Consider the following 20,804-nt stretch of genomic DNA (forward strand, 5'->3'; position numbering starts at 1 on the left):
ATGCAGAGATGCAGTTTTCTAAGTAGTCAGTCCAATGCTACTGTTTTTGCTGAGGTACATTACATGAGTAGCTCCATATAGAATTCATAAGATAACGTAAATAATGTAGTGTAAGTTTATGGAGCCGATAGATCAGGAGATAAGTTGGCCTGAAATAGATTTGGGATTCTTGTTGAATGCGGAGAGGGATTCAACAGTTCTGAGTGAGAGGGGAAGCTCATTCCACCATGTGGCAGCCAGAACCAAGAATTTTTGATTTTGGACCTCTTGTGTGTGGGACTACCATAGGCCAGCGGGGGAGAGGTGTTACAGTCTGGCTCTGTAGACATCGAGGAAAATAACTTTTTTTCTCTGCACTGACTTCCCATAGCTCCGCGGACCAAATTTAAGACCCTGGTTATTGCCTACAAATGCATCAGTAGAACTGCTCCCACCTATTTGCAGGACTTGATCATTCACTACATGCCAACCAGACCGCTTCGCTCTTCTACATCCACCCGCTTGGTGGTCCTGCACACGAAAGGTAAAGCGCAGAGGTTCTCGATTCTGGCTCTGTGGTGGTGGAACGACCTCCGCCTCTCACTCGTAACTGCTGAATCTCTGTCCACATTTAAAAAGGGTTTTAAAACTTATCTCTTCCAGACTCAATTCGCGCATCATCTCTTAAGTTCACGTTAGGTATAAATGTTCAGATGATGCTCGGATCAGTCCTTGACAGAGCCACTCCTGCAACGTAATGTAAATGTTCATGCGTATCTCAAAAAAACTCCTAGGAAGGTGATTAGGAATCAGTGATATTCTGGTTAAGTTTTATGCAGCTACTTGTGTGATGAACATCAGTGCATATGGTGAAGGAAACTACTTAAGAGTCACACATCTGCAACTATGTCTCTTTCTCCTAATGTAATGCACAAATTGTATTTTCTATGAGATGTACGTCTCTTTGGAGAAAAGCGTCTGCTAAATGAATAAATGTAATGTAATGTAAATGTCTGTGGTCTTGTATGCCAGAACCAATGTCTCAAACTTGATACAGGAAGCCAATAAGGAGAGACAAGGAGGGGAGATACATGGGAACATTCTGGTATTCCAGATCAGTTGGACTGGTTTGACTGCAGAGGCCAGAAGACCCAACAGACGCTACAGCAATCCATGGGAGATATCACCATGATCTGGGCAAGAAGCTGCATAAAATGTACTATGAGATAAGGGACATTATACCCTGCAGGGTTATGGTGTCAATGCGTTGAGAAAAGCAAACATCTGAGTTGACCGTTACACCCAGGACTGATCAAGCAAATGAAATGAACAAGTTGTCCAGTTTGACAGTTTCCAACAGGTGGATGGACCTGCTAGGATCTCAGTCTTGAAGGGGCTGGGATGTAAGTAGTGATTGGTCACCTAAGCAGAGATGTATGAGAGACACGCAGCGATACGTGATGATAAGTCTGTAGATGCAGGGAGAAATGAGAAGAAGAGATGCGTGGTGACAAACAGTAATGATAGGAGAACCCGTGAGAGACAATGACGGAGGTAAGGGACAAGGTGGAGATGGCAAAGAGTTGGGGGCCCAGCCCTGAGGAACACTGGTTGAGAGACTCAAAGGATAGACAGGGATCAATGCCAAACCACCTGGTAAGATTTACCTGATAGGTAGGACATTTTTAAGATTTCATTGATTGTGACCTAAGAGGCGGGTGCAGCGGGTTTGGCCGGGTCATGCTCTCTGGTGGGTCTGGGGTTCGAGTCCTCCTTGAGGTGCTTTGCGATGGACTGGCGCCCCGTCCTGGGTGTGTCCCCTCCCCTTCCAGCCTTGCGCCCTGTGTTGCCGGGATAGGCTCTGGCTCACCGCGACCCCGCTCGGGACAAATGATTTCAGCCTGTGTTTGTGCGATCTATTGGTTGGACTAACAAGTATCATACTCTGTGTTCCCAGAATATTTACATTTAGCTGACACTTTTCTCTAAAGTAACTTACAAATTTACCCATGTATGCAGCTGAGTGTTTCTACTGGAGCAATTTACACTAAGTACCTTACTTGTCAAGGGTACTACAGCTGGAGGTGAGACTCGAACCTGCAGCCTCTGGATAAAAGGCAGCAGCTCTAACTTCTGTGGTTTTCAGACATGGTGAACGTACAAACCCACAAATTTGTTTGGAAGAATACTCGATAGAAAACTTTGTGAAGATGCCAATAGGTTTAATTAGGGCGATTTAAAAATGAGATCAATTACTGAACAAAAAAGGCTGACGGACATGTACTTTATGATCTCAGCCTAGAAGAAGATGTCCGAATATTTATCACTGATTTAATTTAAATAACTGCCTTTCCATCAACAGAAGTTCTGCGCTCCACATTCTTTCGTCCATCCATCCATCATGTCAAGATCAGTAGGACGGAAACGCTGCCTTCCGAGACCCGAGGACCGTTTGAAGTGCAGAACCCGCGCGATTGCGCGCACCACCTCGCTCGTGACCTGAGCGAGACAGAGGCGGGAAAGTAGCTGTCGCACTAAATTCTCGCGATGTTTCGTCATGAGCCGGGCGGGCTGGTCGGCGCGATCTTGTGGCGCGGCGGAGAGCGTCTCCCAGTTTTGTAAATACGTAGACGTTTTGTTCTGCGTTGTGATCGCTGTGTTTTCGCTACTGTAGTTTTGAGCTCGGAGGTCGGGGACGTTCGAGTGCTTCTCTCACACACAGAAATAACGTTCGGAACACGAGGAGAACATGATGTCCGGGACCGAAGGCTGCCTGGAGGAGGAACAGCAGCAGCGGCGCGCAGAACAGCGCGAGCCCGGCGCCCGCGAGGAAGATGAGGTGGAAGACGATGACGACGACGAGGAGGGGGAGGAGGAGGAGGAGGAGGACGACGACGACGACGACGACGACGACGGTGAAATGGAGGAGGTGAGACAGTCTGAAGCAGAGCTGGGAACTAGAAACCTTAAGCTAGCCGCGCATATTCTGGCGTGCACCGTGCAGGTGTGAACAACAGCACCGGCGCCGTCGTAGACACACCGACCGGACCGGGCGTTAGGATGACGGACTTGCCCTGCCGCTGGGCTTACGAACTGGCTTCTGACAGGAGCTGAATTTGTGTTTGGGACCTGAAGCTAAACTAGTTTAAATATTTCTGTCAGTCAGTGAAGTGTGATCTTGTTTCTGTCAGAAAGTACACACCGAGTGGGCGGGCTGCTGACATTTTGGAGGGGATCGATCGATATCTCCATCACTGCTCTGGCTGATTCTTGTCGTCGAATTTTACCTTCTAAACACTTGAATTTTCATCCGAGGAGGCCGCAAACTGATTATTTTGTGTCAGATTGAAAGGCAGCTGTACTCTGTTATTTTACTAACTCACTGTCCTCTCTCTGGTCAGTATGAACTGTACTGAGGAGAATACAAGTAGGGAATGAATAACCAGGACACAAATTCTGAAGTCACAAAGAATTAGCATTGCCGACGTACATGTACATCTCTTTCGGACATAGTGCTACATAGCGTATAACGAATGTAACGATTAGTGTACATTTGCTCAGTTTTTGTATGAAATGAATTCCACGCTCTTCGCACCACGCCTACGAAAGTATACGTCAGTGGCATGGAGAGACCGCCCACTCTGTTGAATGGACAGTTCGGCTGTCACTCACTGCAGACACAGCGATGATTGGCTTGTGGGAGATGCGATGACGTCATCACCCAAGGGCGGCGAAAAGCGGACTGCAGTAACGTTACACCTTTTGAAACCAAGTCCTTGATAAGCGCACTGTAACCTTGTGCTTATGAGCAGTTCTTGCATCACGACTTGCTTCTGTGTATTTCAGTATGTATTGCCACCCATTTTTGGTTCAATGATGTCTTCAGTGAAAAATGCTTATTAATTAAACTAATCAAAATACTTACAACATCAGTTTTGAGTTTGCTCCCTGTCAAGGTGTTTGTATTTGTCAAGTGATTATAGAATGTAATTTTCTTTGAAGGAGGATAAACATTCTCAGCCTGGGAAAAGTTGCCAGGTGGAGGTCACATGCCCAAAACAACATGCCAGAAAGGAGGCTCTTCCAGGTTATGAAGAGAAGATGGTACAAGTCCTGCTTGTTTAATACATGAGTTATTAGATTTGACAGTTGGATGCCAGGCTTTATACTTTAAAATCAGTTTTACAGTTGGAAGTAATTTATCTTTAATATATTGTGTAGTTGCAAAGTAGCTTGTTCATGTCTTAAATAAATCTTTTATTATGTTTTTCTGCCCATCAGAAAACGGACCGGACAAACAGGTTTGAGTATCTTCTGAAGCAGACTGAGGTCTTTGCTCACTTTATTCAGCCAGCGGCTCAGAAGACACCAACCTCCCCTCTGAAGATGAAACCCGGTCGCCCCCGGATCAAAATGGATGAGAAACAAAACCTTCTGTCAGCTGGGGAGTAAGTATGTGTAACAGTGTTGGTGTAATCTAGGGTCAGTCTATGTCCTGAGCAACCAAAACCTGTATAGCTTGCAAGAAATGGGATTGAATCGAATTTCCAGCTAGTCGGACTGTTTTAACGCGACGAGCCTCTGCTTTTCTCTGTGCTCACGGTGAGCGGTCCATGTATTTTGCTGCAGCAACCGGCACCGTCGCACAGAGCAGGAGGAAGATGAGGAGCTGCTGAATGAGAATAGCAAAGCCACCAACATCTGTACCCGCTTTGACGAATCTCCTTCCTGTGAGTGATTGTGGATGAATTGTCACTCTTATGTGTTGTAAAATGTAAATTTGCAATACCTGTACCACTCCCAATTTTTTTCACTCTCAACAGATATCAAGACTGGGAAACTGAGGGATTATCAGGTCCGTGGGTTGAACTGGCTCATTTCACTCTATGAGAATGGAATCAATGGGATCCTTGCAGATGAAATGGTATTTCTCTTGCTTTTACTGTCATGGTTATAAACATTTAAACTATTAATAATATGAAATGTATATTTTGTGTTTCTTTTGGAGGGGTAGGACTTACTGCATCTTTTCTGGGGCTTTTTTTTTTTTAAAACTGTGAAGTTGTTATACTAAGCAGTTTAGTAACCCCTTTATACTTTGGGGTGTTCTTACAGGAACATTTCAGAAAAAGAACTTTGCTCAAGGGTATTACAGTAAGGGAGGGGGTTTACATTGTTATTTAGCAGAAGCTTTTTTCAAAGGAGTGTGCTGTGATTGTTAGCTAGTATTTAGCTGACACTGTTGTCCAAAGTGACTTGCAGCACTAGATGCACTGCACTAAACTTCCAACAATCATTTGCATTTATTGACTTAGCAGGTGCTTTTTGTGACATACATCTCAGAGAAAAATACAAAAAGCACATTACATCAACAGAATCATTTACCTGTTTATAAAGCAGAACATTATAACACACTTGCCCGCTCTCCCAATCCATGGGCAATTGAGATTACCCACTTCATCCAAAATGCACATGTTTGGACCATGGGAGTGCAGTGTAGATTGCAGATTGCAGTATAGCACCCCTAATCACTATATTGCCTGTTTGGTTGTCTTATTAGGGTCTGGGGAAGACTTTGCAGACTATCGCCTTGCTTGGATATATGAAGCACTACAGGAACATTCCTGGACCCCACATGGTGTTGGTTCCCAAGTCTACGCTGTGCAACTGGATGAATGAGTTCAAACGCTGGGTACCCTCGCTTCATGCTGTCTGCCTCATCGGAGACCAAGAGGAAAGGGTAAGCAATGATCTTTCAGGATTCTTTGTTATGTTTTTGGTGCTTTGTGATTAGGTGTATAAGTGTCAAAATGTGTCATGAACAATATGAACATTTTTATACCAATTTGTTTTTAGTAGTCAGATTTTAATGGAAGATTTTGTGTGTTTATGAAGTGACTTTTTAATGCATGTTCTTTTTAACCTTCAGCAACAGAGTTTGGGCCAGAATGTGTGATTGACCATGACTGTGAAATGACTTTGTGCTGTTGTCAGACTGCATTCATTCGGGACGTGCTCCTGCCAGGGGAGTGGGACGTGTGTGTGACCTCTTACGAGATGCTCATCAGGGAAAAGGCTGTGTTCAAGCGGTTCAACTGGAGGTATCTGGTCATTGACGAGGCACATAGGATCAAGAATGAAAAATCAAAAGTGAGCGTATACAGAAATTAGACAAAAATTAGTCCTGCATTTTTGTTGCAAAGCAAGTTTTGACTGAAAATAGACATTGGTTTTACTTATTTATTTATTGTGCTTCAAGCTTTCAGAGATTGTGAGAGAGTTCAAGACCACCAATCGCCTGCTGCTTACAGGAACCCCTCTTCAGAACAACTTGCATGAACTCTGGGCTCTGCTCAACTTCCTCCTACCTGACGTCTTCAACTCCTCTGAAGTAAGAGTGGTTACAGGGCTCAATCATGTACTGAGTCATATCACACAAAAAAGCAGGGCCCTGTATCTTATGTAAGAATATAGTTAATTATGACACACTCTACTGATGTCTTTAAAACTGTAGTTAGAGGACTTAAGGTCCATTATGTTAAACTTGCAGTGTCACGTAACAGAGATTAACTGAGCTAATTTTTCCGCTTTAAGGACTTTGATTCTTGGTTTGACACCAACAACTGTCTTGGAGATCAGAAATTGGTTGAACGATTGCATATTGTAAGTAGCAATTTTTGTTTAATTTTGCTTGGTTATCAGTTAATTTATGATTTCTATGATATATGCTGATAGACAATTTTAACAAAATTTATATGTGTAACTATATTTTTGGTCCTGTAATAGGTGCTCCGCCCATTCCTGCTTCGTCGTATCAAAGCTGACGTGGAAAAATCTTTGCTGCCTAAAAAAGAAATTAAGATGTATGTGGGACTAAGCAAGATGCAGCGTGAATGGTGAGAGCCCTGACTTGGTTTTGGTGGAAGATGAACTGATACTCAGGAAGGTAGTTTAAGAATCTAATGCATTGACCACATAGTTAAGAGTATTAAGGGTGTCTCCTGTAAACATTGGTGGATCGATGTTTATTGTTAGACTAATGGATCACTCGCCCTTTTAATTTACCTTTTTAAATTCAGGTACACCAAGATTCTCATGAAAGACATTGACATTTTAAACTCATCTGGCAAGACGGACAAGATGCGTCTTCTCAACATCTTGATGCAACTACGCAAGTGTTGTAATCACGCGTATCTCTTCGATGGTGCAGAGCCTGGACCCCCATACACCACAGACCTGCACCTGGTTGTCAACAGTGGCAAAATGGTGGTGCTGGACAAGCTGCTACCCAAATTGAGGGAACAAGGTGATGCAGCTCTTCAGACACACTTGTCCTTCCTGTGATGTCTTGTAAAAATATGTTTATGGAAGGTTTAAGAGAGAATTCTGCATGTGGTGAACTGAAGATATAATTTCTCAGGTGGTTGATGCCTCTCTGCTCCCTCTCTCAGGGTCTAGAGTGCTTATCTTTAGCCAGATGACCAGGATGCTGGACATCTTGGAGGATTACTGCATGTGGAGGAACTATGGATATTGCCGCCTCGATGGGCAGACTGCTCACGAGGAGAGACAGGCACGTTCCGCATTCGTATTTTTGTGGATATCTATATCTATGCATTTGCTTGGTGGGCCGGTATAATTTCCTGTTTTCTGATACCCTGTAGATTTCCATCAATGCGTACAATGAACCCAACAGCTCCAAATTCATTTTCATGTTGAGCACACGAGCTGGAGGCTTAGGTATCAACCTGGCCACTGCTGATGTGGTCATCATTTACGACTCAGACTGGAACCCCCAAGTAGATCTCCAGGCCATGGTTAGTGTTTTTAATTTTTTCAGTCTTGGTTTATAGAGAGGCATCGCATATATCGACACCTATCTTTAAACCAACCCACAAAGTTGCCCCTTTCCCCAGGATCGAGCACACAGGATTGGTCAGAAGAAGCAGGTGCGTGTGTTCCGTTTCATCACAGAAAACACAGTGGAGGAGAGAATTGTGGAGAGGGCAGAGATGAAGCTCCGACTGGATTCTATAGTCATTCAGCAGGGTAAGAGGAGATCCTAACATAATTCACTCTTTGAGCTTTACAGTAAATTATAATACATAAAATGAACATTGATAGTCTTTTAGCATCTAAGAATTTTATTTTATTAAAAAAAACTGCTAGGGTCAAAACAAAAAGTCATGGGTGATGTGGAACAATATTGTACCTGATATAATTGCAAGAAGTGTGTGAGTGACAGAGAGTGTGTTCCACTGATGTATGGATGAGTGACCTAGTGTAAGTAGTGTATCTAGCAGTGTAAGTCACCTTGGTGAATAAGGTGTGCGGTCTGATAACACTATATAGAGTTCATTGGAAGTCACTTTGGACAAAAGCGTCTGCTAAATAATTAAATCTAAAAGACCTCCTGAAATTTTTCTATCACATGGCCATGCAGGACGGTTAGTGGACCAGAACCTGAACAAGCTCGGTAAGGACGAGATGTTGTCCATGATCCGTCATGGAGCCACGCATGTGTTTGCGTCAAAGGAAAGCGAAATCACAGATGAGGACATCAGTGTCATACTGGAGAGGGGAGAGAAGAAGGTATGTTCGTGAATAACAGTTGGGCAGGTTATTAACACCAGCAAAAAGGCTGCCGGGAAAGTGTGTGTGTCTCATCTGAAGTCTTTATTTTAGACGATGGAGATGAAGGAGAAGTTGTCCAAATTGGGTGAAAGCTCCCTGAAGAATTTCACTATGGACACAGACAACAGTGTGTACAACTTTGAAGGCGAGGACTACAGAGAGAAGAAAAAGGTAACATTCTCTTATTCGTCACAATTATGAAACCGTTGTCATTGTTGAATTAAAGTGTCTGTTGTGGAATGTGTTCATGTTCTTTCTATTCCATCAGTCTGGTGGTGATGTGTTCACAAAGCTTTATGTTGAATTTGGATGGGACATGACATATTTGTCCTTCCTCCTCATTTACTACAGGTCATCACTAATTGGATTGAGCCTCCTAAAAGGGAACGGAAGGCCAACTATGCAGTGGATGCTTACTTCAGGGAGGCCCTGCGAGTCAGCGAGCCCAAAGTGCCCAAGGTGAGTAAAGACCTTGGTGATTAAATTCATGAACTTGGTGGTCCTTGCAACAGGCCTTCAGTAACGCAGTTGCTGATCTTTCCTCCATTCCTCTTTCAGGCCCCTCGTCCCCCAAAGCAGCCTAATGTCCAGGACTTTCAGTTCTTCCCTCCGCGTCTGTTTGAGCTGCTGGAGAAGGAGATCTTGTACTACAGGAAAACTATTGGCTACAAGGTGTGAATCTGTCTTCCTGGCACTGTCGTCTGAAGTGCTGTTGAGCCAGTCGTTAAAGAGAGAGAACTATCCTGCCATGTGGTTTTCTCAAGTATATCTGTATTGCTCTCACCAGGTACCCCGCAACCCTGACCTGCCCAACTCTGCTCAGGCACAGAAGGAGGAGCAGAGTAAGATAGATGAGGCAGACCCACTGACAGAGGAGGAGCTTGAGGAAAAGGAAAACCTTCTGTCACAGGTAGATAGCCTGTGACATTGTACTGATTTGAGATTCATTAAGATTAGGATGTTTACTAATAAATAACCAGACTTCATCACACACATCATCTGAAACTGCTTGTCCCATATGGGGTCATGGGGAGCCAGAGCCTAACACAGGGCGCAAGGCTGGAGGGAGAGGGGACACACCCAGGACGGGACGCCAGTCCATCGCAAGGCACCCCCAGAGGGACTCGAACCCCAGGCCCACCGGAGAGCAGGACCCGGCCAAACCCACTGCGCCACCACGCCCCCTAATAACCACGCTTGTGTTTCTTTATTTCCAGGGATTTACTATTTGGAACAAGCGAGATTTCAACCAGTTCATCAAGGCTAATGAAAAATGGGGTCGAGATGACATTGACAACATTGCTCGAGAAGTCGAGGGCAAAACCCCAGAGGAGGTTATGGAGTATTCCGGTAAGATCTTCAGCTTTTTGTTTCGCTTCATGTGGAGAACAGGGCAGCGTTATGAACTTCCTAATGGATTCCTTTTGTTTTGTGTGTATGTGTGTGCGTGTTTGTGCATGTGTCCATACTCAGCTGTGTTTTGGGAAAGGTGCAATGAGCTGCAGGACATTGAAAGGATCATGGCCCAGATTGAGAGGGGCGAAGCCAGGATCCAGAGGAGGATAAGCATTAAGAAAGCACTGGATTCTAAGGTGAAGCTGAGAAGTTACAAGTCGCCTGTGTTTATCAAGCTGTTTGTCCACCATTGTCATTAGTTCTGCTGAAATTCCATGCAAACTTTGGAAAACCTAAGTGTTTAAAGAACTCATATGGATAGCGTGCACATCCAGTCAAAGTCAGAGGCAGGCTCTTTAACGTGACTGTCACTATATTATGCGTGATGTCAGATCGGCCGCTACAAGGCCCCTTTCCACCAGCTGAGGATCTCCTATGGAACCAACAAGGGAAAGAACTACACAGAGGAAGAGGACCGCTTCCTCATCTGCATGCTCCACAAACTAGGATTCGACAAAGAGAGCGTCTACGATGAGCTCAGGCAATGCATTCGCAACTCCCCGCAGTTCCGATTTGACTGGTTTCTCAAGTCCAGGACTGCCATGGTGAGTGGGTTGGATGTGCTGGGAGGGTTACTTCAAGGCTGAGCTCACAGTCATGCAATTGCAGTACAGATTGTGTCGTACAATGTGGTACAGCCCTGATGCAACATATGCTGTTGGGGCCAAATCTCTGAGTAATCTGCGTATGTTTGCGTAGGAGTTGCAGAGGAGATGCAACACCCTGATCACACTCATAGAGCGAGAAAACATGGAGCTGGAGGAGCGGGAGAAGGCTGAGAAGAAGAAACGTGGCCCTCGGACATCTTCGGTATGTGAGAGACTCTGGAGTTCTGATTCTGAGAAACACTAATTACCAGAGGAGTATTGTGATAAGATACTTGTGTGAGCATGAGAATATTATTCTGTGAAATATGCATGTCTCCTCAAATAGGCTTTAGTTGGGTTTAGTACCAGGTGGACTTGTGGGCTTGGTGGGGTGCTGGACTAATTTCTCTCCACTCTCAGGCTCAGAAACGCAAGGCAGATGGCACCACAGATGGCCGGGGTCGGAGAAAGAAACTGAAGATATGAAACAAATGCCAGAAGGTGCCATGCGTCTCAGCTTTAGTAAAATAGCGGTAAGGACAGTAGAGCCATCAGGTCCGTTTTACGGATTGTAATGACGTACTGTATAAATCCTAGTGCTTCAGTTGTCATACCGGGGCACGTAGTACAGGTCTGTCTCCTAGTGATGAAAACACCAACTGTGCTGAACATTTTTAACCTTTTTTTTTTAAAACCATGAATACCTAAGATTATACTGCTTTTAATACTTTTATTTATACCTCTTTTGGTCAGCTAATGCATTCCATTGCTTGTAACATGTATTGTTTTGTAAAAGTTTCATTATTACATAATTGGGCTACAATATGTATTCATATCATAAGGCTCCAATAAATTCTATTGTTTTCTAAATTTGCATATATATTTTAAAACATTTATTATTTTCTCAGTGTAAAGAGGTAAGACTTAGCAATCAGTGGTGGTATACTTTTATGTTAAAAGTAGTGTGAGGCAAACCCATGACCTGCCTATAGATATATCTGTGCAGTTTACATGGCAGACATGGAGCAGTTGGGTTACCCTGAGCATCGTGTGTGCTGAATATGAGTGAAGCAGATAATTTTAGAATGCTGTTTTTCTTTGCCAAACAATTGAGTTTCCTTCATCACAGCTAAAGTGCCAATTTCAGGAGCATCGGTACCAACTCTGTTCATTTTTTTTGTCATTGACGACACACATGGTACAATCCTGTGAAAAATCATTTACTCAGCACTTTAGATGTATCACAAAACGTGATTCACAGTTTTTCCAACTTTTGCCAGGGTGTGTTAATACCTTGATTGCTTTCTCCTTTAGTGTATATATAAATTTATAGGTGTATGTACACAAAGTAGTACACTTAAAATACACACCCTGATAGTTAGCCACATTGTAAAAGTCCTGAAAATGTACAAAAATATCTGAGTAGTTACGTAGTCAACTGGCTAAATTTAATTACATATTACAATCCCTTTTAATAGCACCATATTTATGGTCTGCTGAAGTGGGCACACCGAAGCCTGCTCAAAGCCTGTCAGTGTATAATTATCATAAAAATACATAAATTGACCACACAGGCCTCTGACAGAGGTGCTGCCCTTCCACTGGCACTGCCAAAGCTCTCTGTGCAGCTCAGCCTAGTTCTGTGACAATACTTGGTTGCCTTAGTTGATTCTTGCAAAAAAAACAGTTCTTTACACAGACCTACTTATAAAAATAACACTACAGTGAACTAGTGCTCATTCAAGAAATCTTTACAGAAAAAATTTGTCAAAGCTTTTTTGCTGCTAGGAAAAGGGAGGCAGCCTCTCCACCTGCTGTGTGTTGAGACAGCCTTGGACAAGCTGTTGTACTATTTGGCAGGAAGTCCCGGTACAATAGTATAAAGGGGCATCACCGTAGTTCACCCATAGTCAGCTATTCCCACACCCTGGGAAAACAGCTGGTCACATGGCAACAGAGTAGCAGGACAGCAACCTTACTGGGAACATAACATTTTCAGTATGCACATTTAGCAAAGCATGTGAACAAACCAACCCAAAAATGTATACTGGGAACTCCAGCCCATTTTCTGCTTGCTCTACACATGTACAGTAGCAGAAGGGTTTTTTAAAAAAAAAAAAAAAAAAAAAATTAGGTTCACTGAGCCTTGTTTCCAGGTAAAAGCTTCCACTGATGCATTGATGACACTGGTCAAGTACCAGCTCACAACTCCCTTTGTCCAGCATGTACTGCGGTATGCAAATATTCTATCATGATGGAGAGTATGTCTTCAATAATATGGCAAAAGGCATCAGAGTGGTCAGTACTTTCCGAACATTCAGCCTGTGGGGAGAGGGGTGGGAAGGGCTGGGGCTGGGGCTAGGGCTAGGGAGCTCAGACCTCAGAGCTGTCTGAGCTGTTTCTGGTGCTCATGGTTTCTCTGCTGCTACTGCTGCCCTGGTAGGCAGAGCAGGAGGAGGTGGTGAATGGCGGGAGTTTCTTTCCGGAACCACGACGCTTCCTGCGCCTCAGCAGGAGGACGGTGGCCAGGATAGCAAGGCAGAGGAAGAGAATGAGCCCTGCCAGGCCAACTGCCATTGGCAGTGCTACCACATCAGTGGGCTCCCTGCCAGAGCTCTCCAGAAGAGGGCGCTCTGAGAGAATTCCATGGAGCCAAGGCTCATGCTGGTTCACCTGCAGCCTGCCAGAGCGGTCCAGGGCAATGTGCTGGATGTTGGTGCCTCGGCTGTTTTCGAGGCCAATCTCTTGCACCACCTCAGGGGCGGCCCGCCGGCTGCGACCTTCTGTGCGAGGGGCCGTGGATATGCTGTGATGGTACTCCAGGCTCCTTTTTCCCAGGTTGCGGTTGGAATTCTCCTTGGAGCGTACCGTGTAGATGGTGTGTATGTACCATTCTCTCCCTGCTGCCACCTGGACAGGAAAGAGGACTACAGAGTTACGGGCCGAACGTTTCTGAAGGAAGCATAACTGTTAAAAACCACAAACGAAAGATTGAAAAAAATTTTAAAGTGGTCAGCTTCTTAAAGAAAGACAAGGAGGGGATGTAAATTTAATTTCCTCTGTTCCTCATAATGACTGATCCTGACAAGTGGGGTGATTCACCTGGAACAGTGGGGACGATGACAGGGTGAAGCCATCAGAGCCTGGCTGTCTGACCAGGGTTAGGGCCCCCGGGGTGTCAACAGCGAGGGAGGCATCGAACCGGATGTTTCCAAAAACAGTGGCCTGCGTCTCCGGCTGTGCTTTGTCCTGTGGCACACAGACGCACACACTCTAGCTCATATCCCTAGCTTTGTTTACAAAGTAAAGTGTGCAGTGACAGAAAGAAGAGGTGGGGCTGTTTGTACCAGGATTTTGAATCTGTAGAGCAGGGAGGAGGCATCAGCCAGGCAGCCATACTCCTTGTTAGTGGGGTTGTACTTGGGGACGTAACCATCTGTGCCTGTGCAAAGGAAGACCTTTTCGATGCTGCACGCAAAGGAGTCGCCAAGGTTCTGCACAGGATCCACCATCACACGCCCATAGATCTGAGACCCTGCGGGTGAGGTAAGAAAGACGTTTAAAAGCAAAAGAATCACAAAGAGTTTAAGAATTCTGGCACTGCAACAAAAAACCATTTGTAGTTATGCTTTCAGGAACCACAGCAAGATCTTTACAGAACCTGCAGAGTTGAAACCCAAGGATTGCTCAATAGGGGGAGCTGACATACCTTCTGCAAAGGCCACATCAGCACCCTCTCCAAAGCCCATGGATCCATCAGAAAGCCACAGTTCCCATTTGGAAAGTAGAAACATCTGAGTGTTGAGGGTGAACTCTGCAGCCACGGGGTCACTGACCTAAGGTACAGGGATCAAAGAAAAGCATTATGGGAACAGGTCAACAGATTGCTGCAGAAAAGCTTGGGCAGCACAGGCCACAGCCTGTCTCTTGCCTGCTGGAAGCGGATGTCCATGTCGAAGGTGAGGGGTTCTCTCGGGTGGCACACAGGGGGGATGCTGAACTCCTTGGTAGGTGAGGCACTGCACGGGATGAGCTTGACAGTGTAAGTTCCAGAGTAGTCTCTCACCTGGAAGATGGAAAAATGGTGCCAATCAGGTCCACTAGCAACCCACATAACCAAAGTGCTTCACCATCACACAACTGATCACACTGGATCTACAGCCTCATAAAGTTTTGGTCCTGCAGTATGTGATTACGAGAGAGTACATTTAAGAAGTAGAAGACAGCATCACCTTCCTTCATTATTAACCACTAGGCTACTCATGGTGGTCTAGAGTCTATCGTAGAAGCGCAGGATGTGAGGCAGGATCTATGCAAACTCCACATGGACTGAGCTGGGTTCAAACCCACAGCCCAGCAGCATTGAGGCACCAGCGCTACCTGCTGTGCCACTATAGCACCCAGTACCCTTTTCAGTATTTTTTTTCATGCTGAAGCTAAGAAACTGTCTGTAGGAAACAGGTGGGGTCTTACAGCAAAATCAGACACGAAGCTCCACTGCTGCATGGGCTGGTTGTAGGTGGGCTCAGTCCTGACCAGCGACAGTGTGAATGTGAGGCCTGGGTGGTCTGCTGACATCACCATGGATGACAAGGATGTTCCTGAACCAGGTATGAACATAAGTACTTTCATAAAGGGGGTGGAAATGACAGGAAGGTGACCTATGAGACAGATAATTGAAAGTTCCTACCATCATACTCTCTATAAGTGCAGAAGAACTTTAACTGAACAATACCAGTTATTTTATTTTGATAAAACACATTTTAAATAATTTTACAGCTAATTTTGTGTATGTGTTCCCTTGTTTGTCACTCTGAGTTATGGTCACAGAGCTTTGCTATTTTATTAAATATCCAGAGTGTATTTTTACTCAGGAAGGTCATCTAATGTAGCAGTCCACAAATAGGTGCCTGAGATTTAGGTTACCCTGCAACCCAATCAGAGAGCAGGGCCAAGGGGCTGCCATGGATGGCCTGCAGGCGAATATGCTCGCATACCTGGGTGGGACATGACAAACTGGCCCCGGAAACGCGCCTCTGTCTTGAAGTTGACCACCAGGCGACCCTCCTCATTGATCCTCATACTGGTGGGATACATGGCTCCTGAGTGGCAGATCAAGGGGTGTTAGGTTTTGGAAATGGTCACCATACCTGCCTAACATGCAAGCGCATGTCTACCACTTAAACAAAGGATTTTACAGGTTACAAAAAACTGCTGCAGCAGAGACATTGTAATAAATGCTAGTGGAACATTATTTATTAGCTGGCAGAAACTATTGATTTTATTTAACCGCACTGTTTGTGGCATTCACAAGAGGACAGGGTCACCTTGCAGCTCAGCCTCTGGGGGGCTGCCTATGCCATCCTGCCACAAGATGGCAGTGTCGTAGACAAAGGTCAGCCGCAGCTCAGACTGTAGGTCAAAGTGCTGCCAGCCACCCACTGCCACGGGAGAGTGGAACACGTAGGAGACAAAAAGGGGCACACGCAGGGTGACGTAGGACTGCACCAGGTTCAGGACCTACAGTAGCACACAGGGAAGAGTCGCCATCCTAGACAACACACTGTGACAGCAGAACTTATGGTATTTACATAGTCCATAAGGTATAAGAGATGGGAGTGTGGGTCAGACCGCACAAACTCCTGCGGGGAGTCTTGAGATCGGTGTATTGCTCTTTCCGTAGCAGGTTTTCTAGTGGTTAAGGAGCTGGATGTGTTGTCAAATGGTCGAAGGGTCAAATCCCAGCAGGGGAACTCCTGCAGTCCCTTCAACATACTTAAGCTGAACGGATTCACTGAACATGCAGCTGAATAAACAAGTAATAGTGTGAGCTATTTCCAGTGCTTTGCTTGGAAGCTGTGCGATCAACAACGGAGTAACACAGTGGAAGTTTTTTGAATAAACAAAATGGAAAGACAATGTAAACACCATGTTCCTACCTGTCCGTCGGTGCCGATGGACCCCCCGCAGTCATTCAGCAGCTCAGACATGTCGTAGTAGCTGTGGAACTCCCACAGACAGGCCTCCAGGTGAAGGTTACGGTAAAAGCGCAGTGAGTTGGCAGTACGCAGTGCGACGCTGTACTGGTAAGGAGAGGTCTCCCCAATGATCTCCGGGTTCTTAGTGGCATCCGTGATGAAGCCATGCCTGGTCTGGATCTCATTGTAGTCCAGCAGGTTGGAGCAGCGGTGGTTTCCAACGCGAGTGCCATCAGGGCTTAGCGTCAGCTCAAAGTTGGACATGGGTCGTGTGGAGATGACCGGTAACATGCCTGGGGGGATATGTGTAAAACCAAGCAGTCAGTGCCTGTGGCTGCTGCCTTGCACCACTGGTCTGAGGGAGGTCACATGCTATGTGGACAGGAGCTCTTCACCATCAATGTGGGGCATAGTAACCGTCAGCTTGATAAGGTTGGGGAAGTCGGGGTCATCGGGTCCTGTGTAGCGGATTTTGGCCGAGAAGGGCTCTGCTCCCACAGTTCCTGGGACTCGAGGTTGGCAGAGACCTGGGAGGACAGGAAAGTGCAGAATGCCTAAGATCATGTGTGGACCACTACCAAGATTTTGGTTTTAAGTGAGAACTCCATTAGGTCGGCTGCAATTTGACCTTGAACCATAACTTCTGCTTACCTTCCTCCGTGCTGATGACCGTGATGGGACTGCTGAGCTCCAGCCCAGCTTCCCCATTTGCGTTATAGGCACGGGCAGCGCACTGGACCCGTGAGCCGGCCTGGAAGTAGATGGAGTCCAGCGTAATGGACTTTGTGTTGGTGAAGAAGGTGTTGGTGTCCACCTCCCGCATAGGGCTTGTGACGCCATCTGGGCCGCTGGGCGCGCTCACCAACCAGCGATACTGCGTCAGCGTGTCATTGATGTTCTCCGCTGAGCAAATGGAGCCCGTCTTGTCAAAGTCAAAATACTTAGGGTTGCAGGCCTGTGGGAAGGAGCGGGCAGCTGAGCAGTGCAACAGTGCAATTACTGTGCTACATGTCTGTTCATAAACTGACTTTGAAAGCAGGGTTTCGTCAGCGCAGCTGCAGGCGTTTGCTTTTGTGCGAATGTGTAACAGCAACTGACCGTCACACAGACGATGGGGTAGCCGTTGGGAGGGTGGGGGCTGTCCTTGGCTCGAGCGGTGTCGTCATACATCAGCAAGGACACAACCTGGGGCACGGCGGGGAAGGTGACGTCCGCCACGCTGTCCATCTCCTCAATGTACACGATCGCCTTGCTCATCTGAGGGGAGAAGTCATTTTCAGATTGGAATTAAAAAACTGTGCCACACTCATGTTTGCTGCGGTCACTCTGGGGTTTTCAGGGGAAAAAAGGGGAAAGAAGCAAAAATGGAAACTCGGGGCAGTTTCGAGGTCAGCCTGCCCACCCAGGAGCGCACACACAGCATGAACTTTATAAGCAAAGCGACAAAGTGGCTCAGGCCTGCTGACAGAGGCAGCTGCTACCTTGCTATTTTAGCTGACTGTGTTGCACGTTCAGGCGGGTGTGTAAAATGCTAAATGTGCCCGTGTATTTATACACAAGGGTCCCTGTGGGGTCAGGCCCACTGCCCTCCCTCTCACCTGGGTCTCTGCCACCATGTACTCGTCCGGTTTCATGTGCACGGTGAATGCCTCCCTCATCTCCCTCTGGCCATCATACAACACTTGCACTTCCACAAAGTGCTCCTTCTCACCCTCCTTGAACTCCACATCTGAAGGGGGCAACACACAGACAAGGTAATTTACACATACCTCAGAGGACCTGTATATCTGCTGGTGCCTCTACTGCCGCGTCACATCCTACAGCCATCGCTCACCCTGGGACAATGGATCGTAGTCCTCTCCGGATGTGGCCGAGCCATCCTTGGTGTGGACCCTCACCACGGACACCTTGGAAGTGTCTCCAAGGCGAAGGATGGGAATCTTTACCACTGCCACCTGGCCTAGCACCTGTGGCTCTCTGACACTGTACTTGATCTCCGAGAACCTGATGATGGGCTCTACGAGGATGAGGGGAGCAAAGGAACTTTTACCCATCATTCTACTTCCCCATAACCCTTACTGAAATTGTTTTATTTGAAAACATATTTGAGTGTTGTCTGTCTGAAGTCGTGTGAACACATCCAGTGTAAGATCTTTCTCCATGTTGCATCGAGTGATAACCAGAATGAGACTTACTGTCTTTCTCATCTGTTATCTTGACCTCTGCCTCCTTTTGCTCCCCCAGCGCTGCACCGAATGGTGTCTGGCTCTGAGGTGTCCCGAGCACCAGGCGAAACTCCTCCTCCTCCTCGTATACTGAGTCATCGACCAAGGTGACCACACATGGCTTCTCACTCTCCCCTGCGGCAAGGCAAGTGAGGGATGGAAGGGAGGTGAAACTATCCAGCAACGGTTATACCTGCTGAAGCCACAGAACGAGGGCTTGGGTGAGTGGTGTTACCTGGGAGGAAAGTGACAATGGAGCTGTCAGTGTTGGGACGCTCGTCGTAATCCATCATGACCTGCGCTGAGCCCTGGCGCGTGTAGCACCTGATGGTGGAGCGGTGGCTGATGTCTCCACTGCGGTACACCATGGCGCGGACCTGCCCATCTGCCTCATCTACGTGGTAGACTGCCTCTCTGAACTGCATCTTGGGCACTGCGACACACAGTCCAGTGCCAGTGAGCGCCAGCAGACCTCCCATTCACAGAATACCATACCTAGCAAGTGCTCACTGGTGACTCACAATCGGAGACAGAGTCGTTGATGGTGATGGAGGTCTTGCTGGGCTCTCCTAGAACCGAGTTCATGGGCATCCTCAACACTAGCTCAAACTTCTCAAGACCTTCCAGCACGGGCTGGCCCAGATCATCCAGGATAGTCACACGCAGTGTCTGCATGGTTACGCCAGGAGCAAAGTCTAGGTTCCTGCTGATGCCCACATAGTCAACACCAGCTGCCAATGGGAGAGACAGTTAGTGCAACAGTTATTACTCTGGATAAAGGCTCCTACTAAACATACAAACAGTTAAAATACTGCATTCAACCCACAATAAACTCATTCAGGCAGGACTGTTCACCTTCAGCAGAGAGGGGCTCGGTCTTCCTGGAGCGCACGGTGACTGTGGCGGTCTTGGAGAGGTCCGTACCCGTCCTCCACACGCGCACCTCCACATAGCCAGCGCTCTCGTCCACCATGTACTCTGGTTCTCCAAAGTACAGTGAGGGCTCTGCCAGGGAGAGGGGAAAATAGACCGGTCAGTTATAGTCTTCACTGAAAGGCTACAGTTAAAGAACTGTAATAAAATAAAGAAGAAATACATTTTTGCACATGGGAAATGAATGGGATATAATTAACTCTGTACACAAGTCTGTAGCGAGTGGATGATCATGTTAATTTTTTTATGGTAATTTTCAACATTTTAAAAAATGCCAGAATTTTGAAAGTACTTATTCTGGATGCCTTTTTTGAGGCCATTTCGTGGCTATGTCAGCGCTGAAAGTCCACTGAACAAGGTGGGGTCTGCAAATGTCATCACCTGGAGAGGCTGCACAGCCCCAGCGCACTGTGCCAGGAAGCCAGCTGTCAGCGTGTGCACCATGCACCATCCTCAGCCCTAACAGCTGATCCAAAGCCAAGGCTGGAAGACCTGATCACAGAGAGGGGGCCGGCGGCGCCCCGCTTCCACTAACGGCGACGTGCCGGAAGACTGCTTTCCTCGCCATGGTCAATTACATAAATTACATGTCTAACTCAAGGCTCTGGCAAAAGAGTGTTTTTGTCTAGCCATCTCTCCACTTGCACAAACAGTAATAAGACTGATACAAACTGAATATTATTTTTCTAAAGGCTGGATGTTGGGAGAGCAGCTGTATCCACAGACTAAAGGCATACAAGAGCAACAGCTCTTCAAAATAAAACAGATGGATGACCCCAATACTCACTGTAGCAGTAATAGCTGCCCCCTCCCCCCCCATGTTCTGATGCAGCACTCTGTACAGTTCCAGCACTCAGGGTTCAGACCTCAGTCCAAGCTTGAGAACCCTGACCCTTCTCGGCACTGTGGTGAGGCAACGCGGGTCCCAGACAGCCTGGGAGCAGTGAAGCAGAAGAGTAGGGGCCCCCTGCACTGGCTGGGCTCCAAGCCACAGCCCTGCCTGACCACCCTGA

At 46.6% G+C, this 20,804-nt stretch overlaps 2 protein-coding genes across 4 annotated transcripts in view; one reads left to right on the top strand and one right to left on the bottom strand.

The window, feature by feature from the left end:
* Nucleotides 1–2,878: 2,878 nt before the first annotated feature.
* smarca5 (SNF2 related chromatin remodeling ATPase 5) lies at nt 2,879–11,493 on the top strand. 2 transcript variants are annotated; one of them, XM_018735622.2, is made up of 24 exons: nt 2,879–2,908; nt 3,982–4,083; nt 4,261–4,427; nt 4,609–4,709; nt 4,803–4,903; nt 5,540–5,719; nt 5,974–6,129; nt 6,239–6,370; nt 6,574–6,642; nt 6,766–6,875; nt 7,059–7,285; nt 7,431–7,552; nt 7,644–7,796; nt 7,896–8,028; nt 8,423–8,571; nt 8,665–8,784; nt 8,965–9,072; nt 9,172–9,285; nt 9,401–9,523; nt 9,831–9,963; nt 10,087–10,205; nt 10,401–10,613; nt 10,768–10,878; nt 11,076–11,493. In XM_018735622.2, exons 1-24 carry the CDS (start codon nt 2,900–2,902, stop codon nt 11,139–11,141), a joined length of 3,018 nt encoding a protein of 1,005 aa, XP_018591138.2. In that variant the 5' UTR covers nt 2,879–2,899; the 3' UTR covers nt 11,142–11,493. The 2 variants fall into 2 exon arrangements, with proteins under 2 accessions (XP_018591138.2, XP_029115069.1); XM_029259236.1 differs by lacking the exon at nt 2,879–2,908 and adding an exon at nt 3,757–3,824.
* A 1,320-nt stretch (nt 11,494–12,813) lies between these two features.
* The window catches only part of frem3 (Fras1 related extracellular matrix 3), a 36,616-nt gene continuing 28,625 nt past the window's right edge, over nt 12,814–20,804 (bottom strand). The window contains exons 7-24 of one of the 2 annotated variants that reach the window (XM_018735609.2): nt 19,714–19,863; nt 19,380–19,589; nt 19,094–19,291; nt 18,829–18,993; nt 18,468–18,650; nt 18,232–18,362; nt 17,732–17,890; nt 17,285–17,588; nt 17,029–17,160; nt 16,595–16,926; nt 15,983–16,175; nt 15,653–15,757; nt 15,129–15,256; nt 14,587–14,721; nt 14,365–14,491; nt 14,003–14,190; nt 13,758–13,904; nt 12,814–13,565 (exon numbers count right to left, since the gene is read on the bottom strand). In XM_018735609.2, the coding sequence (XP_018591125.2) occupies nt 13,029–13,565; nt 13,758–13,904; nt 14,003–14,190; nt 14,365–14,491; nt 14,587–14,721; nt 15,129–15,256; nt 15,653–15,757; nt 15,983–16,175; nt 16,595–16,926; nt 17,029–17,160; nt 17,285–17,588; nt 17,732–17,890; nt 18,232–18,362; nt 18,468–18,650; nt 18,829–18,993; nt 19,094–19,291; nt 19,380–19,589; nt 19,714–19,863 (3,524 nt within the window). In that variant the 3' untranslated portion in view covers nt 12,814–13,028. Of the gene's footprint in view, nt 13,566–13,757; nt 13,905–14,002; nt 14,191–14,364; nt 14,492–14,586; nt 14,722–15,128; nt 15,281–15,652; nt 15,758–15,982; nt 16,176–16,594; nt 16,927–17,028; nt 17,161–17,284; nt 17,589–17,731; nt 17,891–18,231; nt 18,363–18,467; nt 18,651–18,828; nt 18,994–19,093; nt 19,292–19,379; nt 19,590–19,713; nt 19,864–20,804 lie in introns of both variants that reach the window. The other variant, XM_018735610.2, reaches the window with a different exon arrangement.

The sequence above is a fragment of the Scleropages formosus genome, chromosome 16, assembly GCF_900964775.1.
Source record: "Scleropages formosus chromosome 16, fSclFor1.1, whole genome shotgun sequence".
Lineage (NCBI taxonomy): Eukaryota > Metazoa > Chordata > Actinopteri > Osteoglossiformes > Osteoglossidae > Scleropages > Scleropages formosus.